The sequence below is a fragment of the Bos indicus genome, chromosome 10 (assembly GCF_029378745.1).
Source record: "Bos indicus isolate NIAB-ARS_2022 breed Sahiwal x Tharparkar chromosome 10, NIAB-ARS_B.indTharparkar_mat_pri_1.0, whole genome shotgun sequence".
NCBI classification, from domain to species: domain Eukaryota; kingdom Metazoa; phylum Chordata; class Mammalia; order Artiodactyla; family Bovidae; genus Bos; species Bos indicus.
This window is the reverse complement of record NC_091769.1, coordinates 75,330,850-75,351,489: the sequence shown is the minus strand read 5'-3', so window position 1 is coordinate 75,351,489 and position 20,640 is coordinate 75,330,850. Positions and strand designations below refer to the sequence as shown.

At 43.8% G+C, this 20,640-nt stretch overlaps 1 protein-coding gene across 1 annotated transcript in view; it reads right to left on the bottom strand.

The window, feature by feature from the left end:
• RHOJ (ras homolog family member J) overlaps positions 1-20,640 on the bottom strand; it is a 93,927-nt gene that overhangs the window by 18,608 nt on the left and 54,679 nt on the right. Inside the window, exon 2 of the mRNA XM_019969027.2 lies at positions 6,619-6,677. Coding sequence (XP_019824586.1) covers positions 6,619-6,677 — 59 coding nt within the window. The remainder of the gene's footprint in view (positions 1-6,618; positions 6,678-20,640) is intronic.

Here is a 20,640-nt window from a genome sequence, read left to right as displayed (position 1 = left end):
TGAGGGCAGGAGAGTGTTTGCTTTGAAGGCAAATCTCGTGTTCTGGGGGTAACTATGGGTGATTATCAAACAAGAAAAGCTCAGGAACAGCCTCAGCCTCAGCCTTTAGACAGCCTTTAGACAGCCTTTAGACAGACGGACTAAACACTTGTGTTTGAAATGTGTCTGCATCAGCCACACTGTGATGGCACAGATGGTGAGTAAGTGAAACCATTAGGCCAGCTCTCTTCAGACTTTGCATGTGTTTAAATTACCTGGGGATCTTGTCAGGATGCAGATTCTTATTCAGCAGCAGGTCTGGGATGAAGTCTGAAAAGTTGCATTTCTAATGGGTTTCCTGGTGGTGCTGGTCCTGGGACCACACTTTGGGGAGGAGAGGAGAGTTGCACTGAGCAGTCCCTTCACCCCTCCTCACCCCCATACCCACGTCAAATTGGAAATAGAAATTTGCTTCCAAGTCCTCTTGGTTTAATGACATTTACCCCAGATTTTCAGCATGGTCTCTCTTTTATATTCTCCCATAAGTACATTTGGATCTGTCAGGCTTGGTTTGGAAAATGTGGGCGGCACACATTGGGCAGGAGTGCAGTTCAGTGCTTAAGAACGCGGGCTAGACAGACCTATTCACAGGGTTCAAATTCCAGCCCTGCCTGTGGCTACTGTGGGACCTTGGGTAAGTTCTCTCTGCCTCAGTTTTCGTATCTGTAAAATAGGTTGATAATAGTATTGGCCTTAGAGGGTTGCTCTGAGAATAGAATGTGTCAGTGTTTGTAGACTGCAGACCTGTGTCTTAAACACAGCAGATTCTTTAGTGGTTGGGAGGTCATCCTCCCTGCTGCTGCTGCTGCTAAGTCGCTTCAGTCGTGTCCGACTCTGTGCGACCCCAGAGACGGCAGCCCACCAGGCTTCCCCGTCCCGGGGATTCTCCAGGCAAGAACACTGGAGTGGGTTGCCATTTCCTTCTCCAATGCATGAAAGTGAAAAGTGAAAGTGAAGTCGCTCAGTCGTGTCCGACTCTAGCGACCCCATGGACTGCAGCCTACCAGGCTCCTCTGTCCATGGGATTTTCTAGGCAAAAGTACTGGAGTGGGGTGCCATTGCCTTCTCCATCATCCTCCCTACAGCTCCATTTTTCATGATGAGAAAAATATGATTGTGTCCTAGGATTATTCTTAAGCAATAACTTGTCACATGGGTCAACTTCCTCACCCCCTGCCCCCGAGTTTGAACACTTCTAAAACCATATTAAGAGGCACATGAGCAAGAAAGTTTGAGTCGCTCATTGAGGAAGAACATTTGTTCTGAGGTTTTAGGCAGACAACATAGAGAGTTGAAGTTGGATTCTGGGCTCCAGAGGGCCCTTGGGTCAGCTAATAACAAACGGGAAGGCTCCTGTCCTTTCAAGTGGGCCCTGGGTTGCTGCCATTAATGAACCCCTGGTGTACTTGCCTCCCTACCTGGTCATATGTCTCCCTTTCCAGCCCCTGTGGAGGTATGGGCGGTATGGGGATTCAGGGAGAGGGTAGGAGAAGGGTTTCAGGATTTAGGGCATTGAAGATGTGCCCTGACTGAGTGAGTGGTATGACTGATGGCTTTCCTACTCTCATACAGTAATGGTCACTGGGGACAGCTGAGCTGCTGTGGTTTCTCCGTGACAGACACCAATCTGTACTTGCCCACAAGAGGACAGCCCTAATCCAGTGGTACTCATGTGCTGAGAACTCAGGGGTTTATCCTGCTGAGAAGCCAGGCTCCTGACACCAGGAGAGTCTCATTTCTCCCTGCAGCACAGCTAACTGCCACTTTTGCAAATGCTGTCTTTGAGATACGTCTGTCCTGGAGTTTGCCCTAAGAGGCTGCAATTGCAGCAGGGTTTTACTCACGTTGTTCCTGCAGGCCAGGGCCCATGAGAGGCAGAGATGAGGTGACTTAGTACCAGGACTGGTCCCACTCTAGGGGGCCGGGTTGGGGTGGGGCGGGGGTTGCCTGGTTCTGGGCCGTGACCTGGGAGAGACCCCTCTCCCATTTCGGCCTTTCTCAGCTAGCAAATGTCCAGGCTTGCGGCAGCATCCCCCACCCTGCTTCCTCTCTCCGCTAGTCTCTCATGCAGTTGTTTAGTCACCAAATTGTGTTGGACTTTTTTGCGACCCTCTGGACTGTAGCCTGCCAGGCTCATCCATCCATGGGATTTCCCAGGCAAGAATACTGGAGAGGGTTGCCATTCCCTTCTCCAGGGGATCTCCCTGATCCAGGGGTTGAACCCTCATCTCCTGCATTGCAGGTGGATTCTTTACCACTGAGCCACTGGGGAAGCCCAAGTCTCTCATGAACATGCTTTAAAATTGGCCTGTAAGCATGTTGTGAAAAAGTCAGCTCCAGACTCTGTAGTCAAGCGAAAGACCTGGGCTCTAGAAATCCCTCTCAGAAAGCCTCTCAGCCACACGCTACTGGGACATGTGTTGTGCAGGCTGGGTGAAAGTGAAAGTGAAGTTGCTCAGTCGTGTCCGACTCTTTGCGACCCTGTAGACTGTAGCCTACCAGGCTTCTCTGTCCATGGGATTCTCCAGGCAAGAATACTGTAGTGGGTTACGATTTCCTTCTCCAGGGGACTTTCCCGACCCAGGGATGGAACCCAGGTCTCCCTCATTGGAGGCAGACGCTTTAACCTCTGGGCTACCAGGGAAGCCCTGGTGGGTAGGCAGGACCTAAATAGATTCGGCTTATATACCTGGGCCTTATCAGCCTCCCTGGTGTGAGCTGGGGCGTAACATGTAGAGTGACCCTGTGAAAAAGCCCCTCACTTCATTTCCTAACTGAATGTTTGGAATTCTGTGGAACAGATGAACCAGAGTTCTGAAGACTCTTTGTCTACAAAGAGCTCCACTCACAGCTCAAGTATCCATTTGTTTCAGGGGTTTGGGAAGAGAGCTAATGTTTGCCAGTAGCTGCCTCATGCTGGCAGTGTATGCATGCAGTTTGTTACAAACTGTCTTGAGCAGATGCTGGGCTGGCTGTGCAGTGCCGGAAGGTGTCTCAGGCAAGTCTAGTGGGACTGCGGTGGTGCCCGAGGTGACGAGGTGTGGCAAAGTGGAGGGAACCAGGTCAGATGGTTTTGTCCAGGGCTGACTTTGAGGGTAGAGGTAATATTTTCTTGCACTTTATCTTTCTGAACACGTGTGCTTCTTGAGGTTGTTTTTAACTGTTAGCCCTGGTTAACTCAAGACAAAGATGAGGGGGCCCTGTTCCTAAGTTTGTTCGTGTATGAAAATCTAATTATTCACAGCCAGATGGAACCCTATAGCCAGGTTCGGAGGCTTGTTTCTTTTTTTGCAGCTCAGGGAACAATCAATTGGTTCTGAGATTACCTTTCTTTCTTGTTAGTAACTCTGATCAAATGAGTAATTTTGAATTAGTTCTAGATCTTCCTTAGTCATGTGACCTCAGCAACATTTGTGAGAATATAACTGAGGAGGTTATCTTCCCTGAAGCTGGGAATGGAAATTTTGGGACAATGCTTCTAAATTAAATTTGTCACAAAGCCTTACTGGCAGAGTTGTGAAGCCATGGGAATCAACTTGGGTAATGGTTATTTTCCACTGCATCCTCCTAACATTAGGAACAATGTTTCAACCAACAAAGACTCCAGTTTTAATGTGTGTATGAATCACCAGGAGATCTTCTTAAAATGCATTTTCAGATTCAGTAGGTGGGGGATGGGGCCTGAGATTCTGCCTTTCTAATAAGGTCCCTGGTGATGCTGCTGGTTGGCTGTCCAGACTCTGAGTCCCAAGGTTCTAGAACAGTGGTTCTCAAAGTTATCTGTCAGAAATTTATTCACAATCTTTTCTTTTTACTAAATGCCACTGAATTGTATACTTTTAACATGGTTAATTGTATGTTATGTGAATTTCACCTCAATTTTTAAAGTATCAGTAAAAAAAAAAAAAAAAAAAAAAGAAATTTAAGTGTGTGGGCACCATCCCAGAACCGTAGAGTCAGCAGCTCTGAGAGGGGGCGCCCAGGGACTGGGTTTTAACCAGCCCTATATGTGATTCTCATTTCTCTGCTCAAGTTGGAGAACCACTGTTCCACGTAATGAATTAAGTGAATCCTTCAGTGGAATGCATTCCGACACTTCACAGCCCTTTACTGCTCAAAGGTCTCCCTTAGGTCTAGCCTGCAATTGTTTTGCTTAATTACTCTGGTTCTTTACGGCACTATTTAAATCATTTTCAAAGGTCCTAATCTTGGAATTTCAGTTCTATAACCGACTTTAAGATATGTTCTGATTTCTTTTCCCCACATTTTATGTTCCCCCACCTTGTCTACCTCTAGGCTTTCAAAGCAGCTGGTGGAAAGCATTAAAGTGAAAGTTAAGTTGAAGAATTATCTGTAACCCATTTGTTGTTATATTCTATCAGCAATTATCACTTTCTCCTGTGTCAGAATTTTGGGTCAGTTTGGAGTCTAAACATGTCTTTTCCACTGCTTTAGAGTCTCTACTCCGATATTAGTATTATTTTAAAATTTTTCTAAAAAGATGGAGCAGTGGGAAAGAATACCTAAACTGCTTTTATGCAGTTTTGTTGGATTTGAAATTAAATAGAAGCCAGGGAGAGGCTGTTCTGAGGACAGTTAATGCACAGAAGCTGACAATTGTAGTGGATTGCTATAGAATTAGGGAGAACTGGCTGGGCACAGGGCAGGGGGCATAGGGAGCTTTTTTAGAAGGCAAGGGAAACAGGTTTCAGAGTCAGGCAATAATCCTTGCTGTGTTGAACTCTTCAAACTGGATTATATTCATAAGATATGATTATGTATGAGAAGGGTGTACACTTTCTTTTTCAGGCTGTGAGTCCTGATGAATGGGGGTACCCCAGTGACTGTGTGATTGAATGAGAATAGGCAACTCCAGCCCAAAGAGCAGCCTCCTTCCATTGCTGGAATGCTTTCTGGTGGAGGGGAGTCAAGCAGGAGCTGCACTGAAGTCTGGTACCTTAGCACAGAGGAGCCACTCACTATTCCAATCTGTGTGTCTGTGGGCATCCTTTCCTAGTTGTGTGTCTTGGTATTGATGTGAGAGGTCTCTTCCACTTTCTGGTTCCTGAGGGTGGCTAAAGCACCCATCTGCCAGTGAGGGGAAACTAGATGCTTTTAGAAGCTTTGAGTCTGCTGCTAGATTTTTCAAGTTCTCCACTGCCTGGTTCTGCCTGTCTGTGGAACACCTGCTTTTGATGTTCCATAGACATTTATATTGTCTGAGCCACCATCATCTGATGTGAACAGCCAACTCATTGGAAAAGTCCCTGATGCTGGGAAAGATTGAGGGCAGAAGGAGAAGAGGGCATCAGAGGATGAGATGGCTAGATGGCATCACTGATGCAATGGACATGAACTTGGGCAAACTTTGGGAGATGGTGAGGGACAGAGAGGCCTGGCGTGCTGCAGTCCATGGGGTCACAAAGAGTCAGACATGACTGGGCGACTGAACAACAACAGCAAGACATTTATACAGTGGTTCTTGCCAATGCATACAGAAATCCCAAGGAGAATTTTATTTATTATGACTTTTTTTTTGTTTTTGTTTCCAAGTTGAGCAAAAAGACGTATCTCTGGATAATTGTGAAAAAAATCTAGATAAATGCATAACTACATATAACAATTACCAGGAGACTCACAGTGGGAATAAGCAGGGTCAAATGTTTACTCCAAAGGACTTAAGATGTATGAATTTGGACAGACTGAACAACCCACTGTTTTTGACTTAAATAAATGAAACAGGATGTATGGTAACAAAAGCTCTGTCAAAGAAATTGGGTCATAGCCATCAATTACTTAACCACTGCCCCTCTGGCCCGTGAACTTATAACTAGAAACTTTTTGTAATGACATGTGAGATACAAGGGAAAAAAAGATAAGGTGACATTTTCACCCTAGCAGAGAATGTGTTAACTGGTTTAAGAATTGAGGGTTCTATTGCTTTACATATTGGTTGGCCAAGATCTCTGACTTGAAGAAATATTTCTGACAGAATGAGCATATTTCAAGAATAGAGAATTTAGATTCAACTCCAGTTGTTCAGGGGTTGACCCTCACTTTGGGAAACCATCCAGGATCCTGATTTTTTCTCCTTCTGATACTAAATCCATCTTTTTTCTATTCCCTGACCCCCATTCCCTATCTCTTTTTGTACCTTTCCACAGCTCATTAGGCTTTTTAAATAAAGAGTGGGTAAAGAATACAACATGGAAAAAAGATAGTGGATGAAACTAAAATTTATGAAATTGACTCAGTAACCCTGAATCTGGAATTGGCATGGGTTAGAAGAAATTGGAACTCTTCACGAAATATGTGATTTTGATTAGGGATAGTCATCAATCAATAAATGAATGGGTATTTGCTTATTAATACCTTGAATCTCATAATGATTTAGTTTCCTGTTATTACAGATATTTTTAAGATATTAAAAATATTTTGGTTGTCATTTGGGTATATGATAAATTCGCCCCAGGTCATCAGAGGAGGTAATGTCTACACCATCAGTCCCCATAAACTTAGTCAAATGGATCATTCTCTGCCCTCCCAAACCCTTCATGAATCAAGATAAGAAAAACGTACCTGTCCTGCGGTGTCATACAGTCCGAGCAAGTGTTGCTTGCCTCCCACTGTCACAGTAACTAGGGGAGAAGAGAAAAGGAGAGTCTGTAAATGTGAGCTTCAATCAGGATCCTTCACATTTCTCTATGCCAGCATCTCCCTGGGCAGCAAGGCCAAGCATATGCCTCACCCATGTATATTCTAAACCAAGTTGACAGCATGATCAGCAAATGAAAGCCAACCTTGGGCTGCAGTGAGAGCAGATGGGCTGAGTCAAGTCCAAATTTCTCAACCAAGGCAAATACTGTTGGTGCCACTAGGGCACTTTGCAGGCTGTTCATTAATCCTGATTAGGCCCTATAATATCAAGCCCCTAAACGAAAAGGATGCTGGACTCGTTCTCAGGTTATTTTCTTCTTTCGTTTGGTTTGAGCCACCTTTCAGGATATAGACTCATGTAACCAAAAATCTCGGCTTTTATTTGTTGTCAAAATGCTAAGAAGCCCTGAAAACAAAGGATGTTAACCCACCTGCCTATTTCATAATTTATAGCAAAGCTGGGGCTTCCCAGGTGGCGCAGTGGTAAAGAATCCACCTGCCAGTGCAGGAGATATAAGAGTCACAGTTTCGATCCAGGGGTTGGGAAGAGCCCCTGCAATAGGAAATGGCAACCCACTTCAGTGTTCTTGCCTGAAAAATTCCATGGAAAGAGGAGCCTGGTGGGCTACCATCCATGGGAATCGCAGAGTCGGACATGACTAATCACAGCAGGATCAGCAGGAAACCAAAGCTAATAGTGAAATGAGAAGGGCTTAACATTAATTGCAAAAAGTGTTTTCGTTCAATATCTCTCTGCTTTCGCTCAACTGATTGGTGACAGTTTGAAACTTAGTTGCAGAAGGAAGTGTTGTATATGGGTTTCTTCTAACATAACTGAAGCATATGTATAGAGTGAAAAGTAGAGAGTTTGATTTACCCAGTAGGCTTATTGCCTCACCAAGCAATTATGTCCAAAAGTAAGAGGTAATAGAGGAATACCAGCCACTCTTTACATGGCTGGAAATGAAATAAAGTCTCAACTTGAAACTAAACTGAGATAGAACAGATTGAAAACAAGAGTAATACCATTTTCTTGGTAAATGAAGGAACAAATTTAAATTTCCACAAAAACTTAATTCCTTTTTGGAAAAGGAAAGTAAAATATGAAGGAGAATGTGATTTTTTCCCTAGTTGATTAGGAAGAATGTACAAATGCTACAAATGCAGGATTTATATTCAATATACTGTAATAATCTATAGTGGAATATAATCAGAAAAAAATAAATGAATTGCTATATGGTACACCTAAAACTAACACAATACTGTAAATCAACTATATTTTAATAAAAAATGTGCAGGTCCAACATAAAAATGATTTTTGATTCCCCCGTCATTAAGTGTTCAGGAAATGAAAAATAAATGGAATAGCAACCTTTTATAATTGCATCTCTAAAATAAGCCAGCCAGATTCTCTAGTCTACTGCTCAGAGTTACTGATTGGGTACTGATGTGAGTTTTATTTGTTTTCAGGTTCAGGGGCTACATGTGTGCAAAGTGCTTCTTAATGGCTTATTCTTTGAAAAGCACTTGTTTAAAAGCACTGCCTCCCCAGACACTGGGAACAATTTTTCTAATCTTCTCAGATCAACATGTGTTCAGCTTGATAACATGGTGGCAGCCACTCAGATGAGCTTTTAAATGTGTGTTTTTAAGTGGTGAACTCAGCTCCATCCAGTGCTAGTGACAACACAGAAGACAGGCGTTTAAACATTTTCCCTTCAAAAGCCAGGCTAGCGATGGAAATGAAGGCGAGATGGCGCAGCCCCCAGCTCTTTGTCCTGTTATATTTTCCTCTTCCTGCAGACTTGGAGCCTAGTCAGATGTTCCTAAAATCTGGCTAAATGATTTCTTTAATGGCTCATCCGCCACCTAGTCATGGATCAGGAATGAAAGGAAGAAAGCCAGCCATTACAACATGGAATTTCCTGCCTCTAGTGAGCCCAGTACACACAGGTTAGGGCAGCTGCTCGGAGACCCCCTGGGATAGCCCCCCAACCTACAGACCCAGGGCCATCTGTGGAGTGAGCACTGGAAGTTGCCTCATCCTCCTGGCCCCCCTGGGCACTGCAGATGTTCCAAAGTGATGGCTCCGACCTTCCTCACTGGAGCCCTGAGGATCATGCTTGAGTTTTCTCAGGGAACAAACGTTCCTTCCAGCCTGCTTTTCCTCAGACCTCACCCTCTTCTCCCTTGGCAGCTCTGACCGCAGGGAACTGTACCAGGCCCGAGGCAAGGGCCAGCCTGGGAAGGAAGCCTTTGGGCTGAGAGTCTGAGCCCAGTCTTTCCTTTCCTCTGTCCTTCCCTTCCTCTAGGGTTTATTGGGCTCCAGGACTGTGCTCAAGAGTTGGGAGTGTTTATGCTCCTGGGAGATACATCGTCTGCTGTCACAGAGCGTGGAGAGGAGGGTCCAAGGCAGTGTGGTGGACACTCTGCGGGGGCAGTAGAGATGAGTGTGGGAGCAGGCAGAAGGAGCACTACCACATGTGCACACACACACAGCTGAAGTGTGGTTCAAGAAAGCTTTCTGGTCTGAGCTGGGTCCCAAGATTGTCGAGAGTTACCCATGGTGCCCTGGGAGTGCTTCAGGAGCTACCCAGCATGCACTGGAGGAGATGGGGCTGAGGAGGTGAGCATGTGGGCTCAGGCCCTCCTAAGTCACTAATACAGGCTTTATGCTGAAGGCATTGTTAAGCTGTGAAAGTCCTGACTTCTTCTCTTCCCCAAAGGCAGTGAAAGAGAAGGAATTAAAATAGTTTTCTTGGGTTTAGGCAAAACGGCAAGAGGAGGGAAGATGAAGTTTTTGGGATGGAAGCCAGGTTGGTTCTGAGCTTGCTGTGCAGTGGCTGGCTGCTCTGTTGGGTCAGCTCTGCTGGAGGAATCCTGAGGGGACAGGGCGGTGCTTGTGCCCCCATCTCTGGAAACCACGTTTATCTCTCTTCTCTGCCCTTTGATTCTTCCATTTTATCAGAAGGGAGATGAGGGGATCACAGGGTTGATGATGGCAGACATCACGGGACAGACAGCCAGAGACAGAGCCAAGCAGTACTCAGACATTGTGGGATATGCAGATGGCTTTGTGAGTCCTTATCTTGGATTAGCAATGGATGCCTTATCGCTTGTCAACCTGGCTCTGTGATGCTCCTCAACTTGGAAATGAATTAGATCAGCACAGAAGGAAGGTGTGCTCTAAAATGATCAGAGGAAATGCAGAGAGGTTGAGACAGCAGGATCTTGTAAGTCAGATGGTTCTGCTTTTGAATCCTATCTTTCTATTCACCATCTACGTGACTCTGGGAAAGTGACCTAACATCTCTGAGCCCCTCTTTCCCTATTTGTTAAGAGAGAGCATCACCCATCGAAGAGAATACTTGTGAGGAGGAAGTTAAAGGAGAAGATGCCTGGCACATAGCCTGGCCCATAGTACGTGCTGAACAACTGTTGCTTTCTCTCCTTGAACAATGGAGAAGGGAGTGACAACCCACTCCAGTATTCTTGCCTGGGAAATCCCATGGACAGAGGACACTGGTGAGTTATAGTTCATGGGTTACAAAGAGTCAGACATGACTGAATGACTAACATTCCTTCAAAAATGCTTATTGAATCTCTTCTAAGTCCAGGGCCAGTCTGACTTTCCCCTCCCTGTGTATGTGTACTCAATGCACATATATACGCAATGTACATGACATGGCACAACAACTTTATAATATGTATGAACTGCCAGTCACTTTCTACCCTAAATGGTTGCTATTTAGATCAGTGTCTTGTGTTTCTGATCGGACAGGAAGACCCTTGAGGAGACAGTCTCCATAACCCATGCCCTACACAGTACAGAGCACAGTTTCTGACATTTGTAGTAGATGCTGAGTCCACAGAATGGAAGTGAAGCCTCAGGGGCAACACAGGCAGAAGGAGGCCCTTCAAAACCAGCAGAGCTGCAGCTTTGCAGCCTCAAGCTCCCTGGCAAGACACTAACTGCTGGGAATTGCCTGTAGCCGGTAAACCTGCCTGGCAGACAGTGGTCAGGCTAAAATCCCAGACCACCTTCTATTCTCAGAGCTTTTAGAATTGCCTTTTTTTTTTTTTTTTTAGAGCTTAGAGAGGTTTTAAAGAGAGTGGGTCATGTGACCTGCTAATGGCTCAGATGATTGTCTCAATGAAGTGTGAAAAACTGTCAGTGACCTGTTAAGTATGTAAAATGAAGGCCTTCCTCTCCAAATCCATTAAGTTCTTTGATTCCTTGTGTTTGCTCTTGGTGCAGCTTGGATGGTTAAATTTCTGAGTTGGAGTGAGTGAGGTGCTGATGAAGTTGAAGTCACATTTGCTCTCCTGAGGGTTAGTTGGTTTCCCCCAGAGAGTAAATGTCCTGGCAGGATGTAAGCCCACCCCTGCCCCTCAGCCATTTCTGTCACCTCATGAAACCGTGTGTCATTTGCAAACCTAGATGAGGAAGGGTTGGTCATTCCCTGCAAGCCAGCTCTGACCATCAGTCCAGCTCATCAGCAGTGCTAGGAACCTGGTTCATAGCCCCTGCCCTGTTGGGTGGTGGACTAGTCATCTCATCTGCCAGAGAAATCTTTCGGGGTCAATGTGATGAATATATGATGAATCTGAGAACTGGCACAATGGAAATGCCAGATCAGTCATGAGAAAATCTCCCAGTGCCCTTCCATTCCTATCACAAGGCCAGCTGTCTGCATCAATCAGGTCGAATGTACTCTATTTGGTGGGTAAGATAAGGCAGACCTGACTAGGTGTGTGGACATAATTCCATAGAGGTCCTAGGACTTCCTTGGTAGTTCAGATGGTAAATAATCCACTTGCAATTCAGGAGATCCAGGTTTGATCTCTGGGTCAGGAAGATCCCCTGGAGGAGGGCATGGCAACCCACCCCATTATTCCTACCTGGAGAATCCTATGGACAGAGGAGCCTGGGGGGCTACAGTTCACAGGGTCACAAAGTGTTGAACACGACTGAAGTGACTAACATTTTCCCTTTCATTTTCACTATTTTGGAGGAAGAAACCCTCAATTTATAAACATAGCAGTAAACAGAATTTTAAGAAAGCTTGAAATATGCCCTCATGCAAATATAGACTGATACTATATCAAAGATTTATTAACTCTTTATGAGAGAATTAGATAAGAAATCTTGCTTGAAGAGCATTTTGAAGAACTGGGCATTTATAGGTACTAAAAAGCAAAACGTAATAATAAAATGGCTAGGTTCAATGGAAAACTGGTTGTTATCCTATGGAAAGATAACCTTTGTGTTCTGTTCTCTTACTAAATGAATTATTTGCATCTTGACCCAACAAGATTTACAAGGTAACATGCAACTTTAGAAAATCTAAACTTTTAGTTAGTAGCAGCATCAGACAAAGGTGAATTCCCCTAGATTGCCAAGCCTTGAGGGAAGGGTGTTGAACAGTGCCCCAGCATGATGTTGAGAGGAGAGGTGCAGGCTCTTGGCTTTATGTCCAAGTTTCTGATAATTTTTCTTTATGTCTGAATTCAAGTCCATACTTAGCCTTCCACTCATTTGGTGAGATGTCAGGCAGGTCAGTAGGTTTCTCCCTCACCTGGAAAATAAACACATTGCCTTTACCCTAAAAGGGTCTGTGTGTGCTAAGTCACTTAGGTCATGTCTGACTCTATTGTCTGCAGCCTGCCAGGCTCCTCTGTCCATGGAATTCTCCAGGCAAGAATACTGGAGTGGGTTGCTGCGCTCCCCTCCAGGGGATCTTCCCGACTCAGGGATCGAACCTGCATCTCTTACGTCTACCTACACTGGCAGGCAGGTTCTTTACCTCTAGTGTCACCTGGGAAGCTAACGGGGTGTAGAAATCTTTATAAGCTGTTCCAAAGTCAGGGGTAATCATCACTATAATTTCTCTACCTCTGGCGGCTGCAAAAAACAGAGTTTAAATGAAAAATCTCAATTCTGACCCTTGTCATGCTTGCTGACAGGATATTTTCACTGAGGTTTTCCCTCTCTGACCTGACTGTTGCCTCTTGTGCTTCCTCCTTTCTAGAAGATCCCATCTGGGACTGTGACTCACCTAACCCCAGGGTCTGCTCTGAGGAGTTGCTTGTCTGTATGTGTTACGTGGTGTCCGCCTCACAAATGAACATGTTCATTCTTTAAGGAAGAAACTCAGAGGCATCTGGGATGAAATTCCCCTCAAATTAAAATAAGTTAGAAAATAGAATGAAACTAGAAACAGACGCTATGTTTTTATGAATATGAATGGTGGTGAATTTCTCCCTGGTGGGGTTTTATCCTTCCAACTTATGTGTTCCTCTTAAGGTGGCTTGAAAACCTTCTCATCTGCCTGCCAGCAGAGAATGCCTCTTGTTTCCTGAGGAGCAGCCTGTGTGTGAGTGCGCATGCATGTGTGTGTATGTGTATATGTGAGAAATGAAAGTTGTTCAGGCAAGTCTCTTATTTGCTGTGTTGGCGTGAGTTCCTGTTTCTGAAGAAGACTGAGGAGAAAACCAAACAGCTTCCCTGAGAATCCAGTAGGATTCTGAGCTGAGGATTTTCTTTGGTTAGGTCCTTATATTTGTCCTACAGTAATGAAAGTTCCATTTGTAAAGGGTAAAATACATCTGCTGTGCATCTTCCATCACTAGTCATGTTTCCTTTTTCCCTTAGACACACCTATGTGACAGGGGATTTGGTTTGTAGTCATTTGGGATGGTAATCACCCCAGAGTTTAAGGGAGAAGAACAGGTTGGAGGCCTGAACTCACTGTGAACAAACTGGGACCCTGAGCAAGTTTCCACTTCCATAAGTCTCAATTTTCTTGCTGGAAGTTTGAGGAGAAAAGGAGATCGTGAGCATAAACACGGTGTACAAGAAAGCTACTACAGATATAAAGTGGCGTCACTAAGCAGATGGCTTCTTAACAATACTTTGGGAAACAGAACTTGCTGGAATGAAGCTGGGTGTGGGCTGGGTGTTCAGGAAAGGTCTGCCCTTCTCAGTCCTTATTTGATGATGGATGAGGAGGCAGATGAAAGGCAAGAGGAAGGGGAGGAGCTTGTGCAGTTCCAGGGCTCTTGGAACTGACTGGGGATGAGGCCAAACCAAAGACAGAGCTATGATTCCATGACATCCACATCCTGGGATTTTAGAGTCTTAGTACTTGGCCTCGCCCTTCCTCAGTATTCATCTGGTGTCTCCATCCTGCCGGTTCTCCCTGCTAAGTATCTCGAGACTCAACTCTTCTTTACCATCCATGTAGCTATCTCCACGCAGCCCCTTACCCGCAACCTTGTCAGTTGCAAAAGGCTCCTAATCTACATTCATTTCTTCAGGCTCCATCTCCTGTTCTCCTTTTCCTCACTGCCACCAGAGTAAATGCAACTATGGCTCCCAGTCATTTCAGATAAAATTCAAATACTTTTCTTGAGTGTGCAACCTCCTTGTAATCTGGCTTGTGGTTTACCTTTCCAGATCTTTTATTTTTTATCCTCCTGCAACCCAAACATTCTGCAATCGGTTATACTCACAATGCCTTTGCTTAAGTTGTTCCCCCTGGAGATCTGGAAAAGAAATTTTGGAATGCTTTCTCCACACCCATCAACCTGGAAAGCTTCCATAAGCTGGAAAACTCACTTCCATAACTCCTCCTTGATGCCCCTCCTCCCCCCAAGTACCTTAAGCATCTTTCCATGTTTACTTGCCCATTGGCCTTAAAGTGCTCTGTGCTATTTATCCTCATGCACCAACATCTAGCATGGGCCTGGCATGTGATGCCGTAAATATTGGTTGAGTAACCGTGAGTTAAACTCCAACCAAAATGGGCATTATCTCTGAGGCATTTATTTTCTCTAGATGAGTCCTTGGCCTTTCCCCAAGCGTCATCATAAGCTTTCCTAGACATGAAGTGGCAGGATGGGGTCAACAGCAGTGGTGGTCTGTCCTAGAGTTGGCCTACCTGTTAGGAGGGGATGCCATGGAAATGTGGTTCCGCTGGGTGGGATCAGTGCTGGGGGCCCTCTGTCACTTTTCCAGGCAACTTTCACCATCTACAGGGCTGCTGGACTCCACCTGTGGGGCAGGACCACTGCCAACATAACACTGTGGCCATGTAAACCACTGTAGCCAGTCTCCCTGGCATCAGCAACAGAGTACAGGGGCGCTGTCTTTTGAGTAAGGCTTTGGTGAGAAGTGACTGAATGATAAATGAAGCCTGCATATGGAGATGTGTGGTCTGCAAATCAGGCTGTGCTTTGTGCAGGACCCCTGTTCAAAGAGATACTTAAAAAAAGAAAGCCAGCTCTTTCAGTCACATTCATACATCACTGCTGCTGCTGCTACTGCTAAGTTGCTTCAGTCATGTCCGACCCTGTGCGACCCCATAGACGGCAGCCCACCAGTCTCCCCTGTCCCTGGGATTCTCTAGGCGAGAATACTGGAGTGGGTTGCCATTTCCTTTTCCAATGCATGAAAGTGAAAAGTCAAAGTGAAGTCGCTCAGTCATGTCCAACTCTTAGCGACCCCATGGACTGCAGCCTACCAGGCTCCTCGTCCATGGGATTTTCCAGGCAACAGTACTGGAGTGGGGTTCCATTGCCCTCTCTAGACTACATCACTAGAAATTTATAATAATTAAGCTGACATCGAGGTATGGTAGAATAAATACCTAACTTAGAGGCAGAACCTTTCAGCCTTCATCTTGACTTGGTTGAAATCAATGTTTCATGGCAGCCACCAAGGGAAGCTGGTTTAAAAACACACATTCTCTGGTTTCACACCCCATACCTAAGATTCCAGGAAGTAGGGCTGGGATGGGGCCCAGAAGTCTGCATTTTTATCAAACTCTCTGAGTGACTAAAGTCTGAACCTCAGTTTTCTCATCTTTAAGATGAGAATAATAATAAGTGTTACCCTAGAGCATCCGGTCCACTTTAGACAGTTTTGTAAATATCAGATGTATGGAAAGGAAACAAGTTACAGTTTATAAAATGCTACATGGATATTCTCTTTTTTGATCCTATCTGACACACAATACAGGCACAAGGTGGTATGTTTGTAGCAGTCCTCTCCCCTCCTTGTCTAGAAGTAGTCACTAAGGAAATTCAAACACCTAGGTGAGGATAAAATAGAATAATGTGTTCCTGTGAGGAGTGTTCAAAGAATTATTAGGTTCATAAAAATTCTATCAGGTGCCAGCTATAACTACTTAGAAAATATGATGGAAAATATCCTTCTCACAATAACAACAAAAACTATAAAATGTCTCATAATGGGAAGACCTTTATGAAAAAAAGCATAAAAAACACTTTGCTGAGATACGTAAAAGAATAAAAATGGGGGAACAGCTCATGGTCTCGGGTGGAAAGCACTGTATTGTAAAGATGTTAGATCTCCTCAGTTTAATATGTTTATAGTAATTCCAATAGAATTTTTGAATTGGGCACATGGCAGGGTAATTATAGCAGTTATATTCAAAATTTAGTTGGGGAGAATACCTAATAACTTAAAAAGAATGACAGGTTAATTGTGCTAATATGTTAACATGTAATATGAAGTTATTAAAGCAGAATAGTATCAGCATAAGAATCAATGAACCAGAACAAGAATCTCAGCCACTGAACCTATGCTACATGGTGTGTGAGGATTTCGTATGTGATAAGTGGCAATGGGGAAAGATGAAGTAGTCAATATATGGCATTTAGAAAATTGGTTACTATTTGGAAATAAAAAAAGGACTCTGAAAATATAAAAACAAATGAAGAAAACCATAAAGAAAATGATTGATATGTTGACCTAAAAAAAGTCACGTATGATATAGCACCGGGAACTCTACTTAATGCTCTGTGGGGGCCTGGTGGGAAGGAAGTCCAAAAGGGAGGGGATCTGTGTGTATGTGTGGCTGATTCATTGTTGCACAGTAGAAACGAACACAACATTGTAAAGCAACTAAATTAAATATTAATTTAAAAAGTCACATATGTTCACAGGTATTGTGAAAAATGGTCACAGTGTACGAGGGTCAAGAAGTTTATTATCTTTGGTGCATAAGGGTGCTCTCTGATTAATAAGAATAATAATCCAAAAGAAAATATATAAAGAATATGGAAAATTTACAAATAAATAAAGGGCCAATGAATATTGGAGTAAAAAAAAAAAATCAAACCAGGTGCAACTTTTGGCTTGTCAAATTGGCAAAGATGAGGAGAATGACACCAGGACTGGTGAGGATGTGGCACCTACATGCCACTGGGGTGTGAAATGCAAATTGGTTCATGTTTTCTGTTTTCTGGTTCATGTTCATGTTTTCTGGCAACATGGATCTAAAAAAAGTCTAACCAGGGGTCTACCTTTGACTCCTATTTCTGCAGTGTACCCCCAGGAATAATCATTCAAGTGCACAAGAATATATATGTATAAGACTATCAACAAAAGGTTTATAATAGTAAAAGTTGGACACAACATACACTTTCAATAATTGGGGGTTGGCCCTCAACAGTTAATGAGCAACCATACAATGGAAACTTTAAAGAACAGGTAAAATAACTAGGATATAAAGTCTAGGGTGGAGAGGGCAATGGCACCCCACTCCAGTACTCTTGCCTGGAAAATCCCAGGGATGGGGGAGCCTGGTGGGCTGCCGTCTATGGGGTCACACAGGGTTGGACACGACTGAAGCGACTTAGCAGCAACAGCAAAGTCTAGGGAGTAAGAGATAAAATTCTATATTGAACACGCAAAAATACTTATGGAAAACACTTTTTATTTTTCCATACTTGGTTACCATGAACATGTAACTCAGAAAAAAAGGTATTTGGGTGCTCAACAGTTGTAGTTACTTTGTCATTGTTATTGCTGTTATATGTAGATTGGATTCAATGTTAACTAAGTTGTCTCCCATCATGTAAGTTCTACCACTTCTTCTTGGTTCCCTCTGTAATTCTGTTTCAGGCTTACCCAGATTTATTTTAGGCTGTAGGACCAAGTTTATGTTTTTACAAGGAGGACCACGTGATGAATCGGTCTACCGCAGTGAAGGTTTATGAACTGTGTATTGCAGAGCAACTCATCTTTTTCAGAGAATTATGAGGAACCACTAATGCTCTACCTGTATTTGCATTTCCAAGGTACCAAGAAAATATTGTGCATTTGAGGATGGTGGAATCTGCTAAATGTATTAGTTGTAAACCAAAAGGAGTATATGAACGGTAAAGACAACAGCAGTAAATTGGTTTTAAATATAGAACAATGTCTAGGCAGAGTGAAATAAATTAGCCATGTAAATATTTACAGTGTGCATTTCTGCTCTCAATAATTTCTTTTCCTAAGTGTTACAAGATAATTTGGAGAAAATTAAGTGATTTTTCTGTTGTCTGCTTTTGTGCATGGTTGTTGTTCTGCATTATATTTACTCATCTGCCTCTTTGTTATTCAGGGTCTTTGTTATGTATTTGTAGTTTTCTCCCTTTATTTATTTCATTTACTTTAGTCTAATATAGGGTTCTTTTCAGGTAGCAACTTTATTTTCTAGTTCTTAAGAACTGTCAAGAAATATTAATAGTTGCTGGTTAATTTATGATCAAAGGAGGATGTGTGACAATTTGAGATAAAACAGTCCTTGGATCTTTTCTGCAATGAATATCTAAGAGACTGTCTTGTATAACTTTATTATTTTCTCAGAATTTCTGTAAGGTAACATCTACCATTTCTATATCCTTATTCACCTATTTTTTCCCCAGTTGTTTTTCTTCAAACCATCCGAAAAGAAAAGTATAATTTTGGGGATGCTTATCATCAATGTGAAGTTCATTGCTAGCCAGTCCTATTAAGGAGAGGCTCATAGCCAGTAAAGGAATGCTCTGAATGACAGCTACTCTCACAGCCTGTGGTATGCATTCATTGTCACCCAAAGCTGGAGGAAGGTTTCATGAAATGCTTGGTATCTGAGTTCAACTGGGTCAGAGGATTAACAATATGAGGCTTTGAATTCTTGTTCATGGTTTTGCTGATACTCTTTTGTCAGGTTTTAGATGAGAGACCATTAATTTAGTAGAGTTTCTGTACATTTTCAAGTATTTAAAAAATGTAGCAAAAGTGGAGAACCATGTGGTATGGTGTCAGTGTGGTTTCACGTTCAAGGACACATGACACTAACCTCCCAAAGTCCTCATAAACCATTCTGACCTTAAGTAAAAGATAAAGGGACCAAAGGGGGATTCAAACCGTCAACCACAGCATGCGTGCATACTCAGTCATGTCCAACTCTTTTGCAACCCCATGGACTGTAGCACGCCAGGCTCCTCTGTCCGTGGAGTTTTCCAGGCAAGGATACTGGAGTAGGTTGCCATTTCCTCCTCCAGGGGATCTTTGCCACCCAGGGATCCAACTTGTGTTTCCTGTATTGGCAGGCTGATCCTTTACCACTGAGCCATCTGAGAAGCCCATAAACCACAGCACTGCCTCTTAAAAATTATTGTTTTGTCAGTATTTTTCCTAGTCTACCACAGCCATGAAGTTTTGCCCCTCCCCTTCATTCATCACCAGCACACCTTCCTAAATAGATGGCTCCTTTGGCCAACGCAGGAAAGCCAAGGCTTGATTGGTGCTCTCCTTTGGGCTTTGGAGGAGAGGAAATCAGTACCCAAAGGCACTTTCCCTCCTCAGGAGAAGGGGGCAGGGAGTGAGGACTAGGGGAAAGGGAAGGATAATAAACATTTATAATTTAACTTTTGCATCCTGATGCATTTATAATGCAGGTATTTGTTTTATAAGTTAAGGGGTTGTTTGCCAAACTCTTAGGATAATAACACCATGTCTTTCTGCTGGAACCCACAATCAGCAGTTTAAACAACCACATGGTCATAAACACCATAGGAAGATGGAACTGCAGACTCTGCTAGACAAGAAGGTGAAAGGCTGAAGGGTAAAAAGGGGATACAGATTAGACGATGGTCCTCTTGAATCATCACTAATTTGTTGGAAGCAAGGCGGTTGTGCCAGGGGCAGCCACGTGGACATGGGGTCAGGGCTGTATGTGTGAAGGGGTGTGAATACTGTAGTACTGTGTCCTAGAGAATGTGAAGTTAGGCATTAAGGACCTGGTAAAACAGTGGAGCTGGGGAGGCTTTGCCATTAAACACAAAGAAATAATATCAAAGAAGGAAAAAGGAAGTCATATTTGCTGGGGACAAAAATTGGAGGTGGGAGTGAGAGATAAGATGGAAAGGGTAGAAAGAAGACTTGGGAAAGGGGTGAAAGTGGAACTATTAGTTGCTCAGTCATGTCTGACTCTTTACAACCCCATGGATGATAGCCCACCAGACTTCTGTGTCCATGGGATTTTTTTCCAGGCAAGAATACTGGAGTGGTTAGCCCTTCCCTTCTCTAGAGGATTGTCCCGACCCAGGGATCAAACCCAGGTCTCCTGAATTGCAGGCAGATTCTTTACTGTCTGAGCCAGCAGGGAAGCCCAATATATGGAGTATTTGAAGACTGGACATTTAGTTTGGCATTAGTGTCTCATAGTTCATGTTACAAAAGGATGAGAAATAGTGGCTGAAACCCGGGATTGAACCAGGGCCCTTTAGCTCTTCAGTCTACATTCTCTGAACTATTTCAGCCACCTGTAGGGAAGGGGGTGGATTATTCTAGTTGGCATCAATCTTCAGAAGTCCAGTGTGGGCACCATCCCAGCCACCCCAGGGCAATTCAGTATCTCGACTGAGCTGGTTCAGTCGAGATACTTAGGCAGAAGTTCAGATTCTCCAGAGTTGCTCTAAACTGATCTGGTCACCCAGGGAGCTCTCTGACTTGTGGCTTCTCTGTCCTGCCGATGGTCTTGACCTGTGACTCTCCCACTGGGAAAACCCAAGCCTATTCTGAAGGATTAGCAAACTCCTGATTTGAGCTGGCTGTGTCAGGAGTGGCATATGGACTTGGGCTCGGTTCTTGAGTGGCTAGCT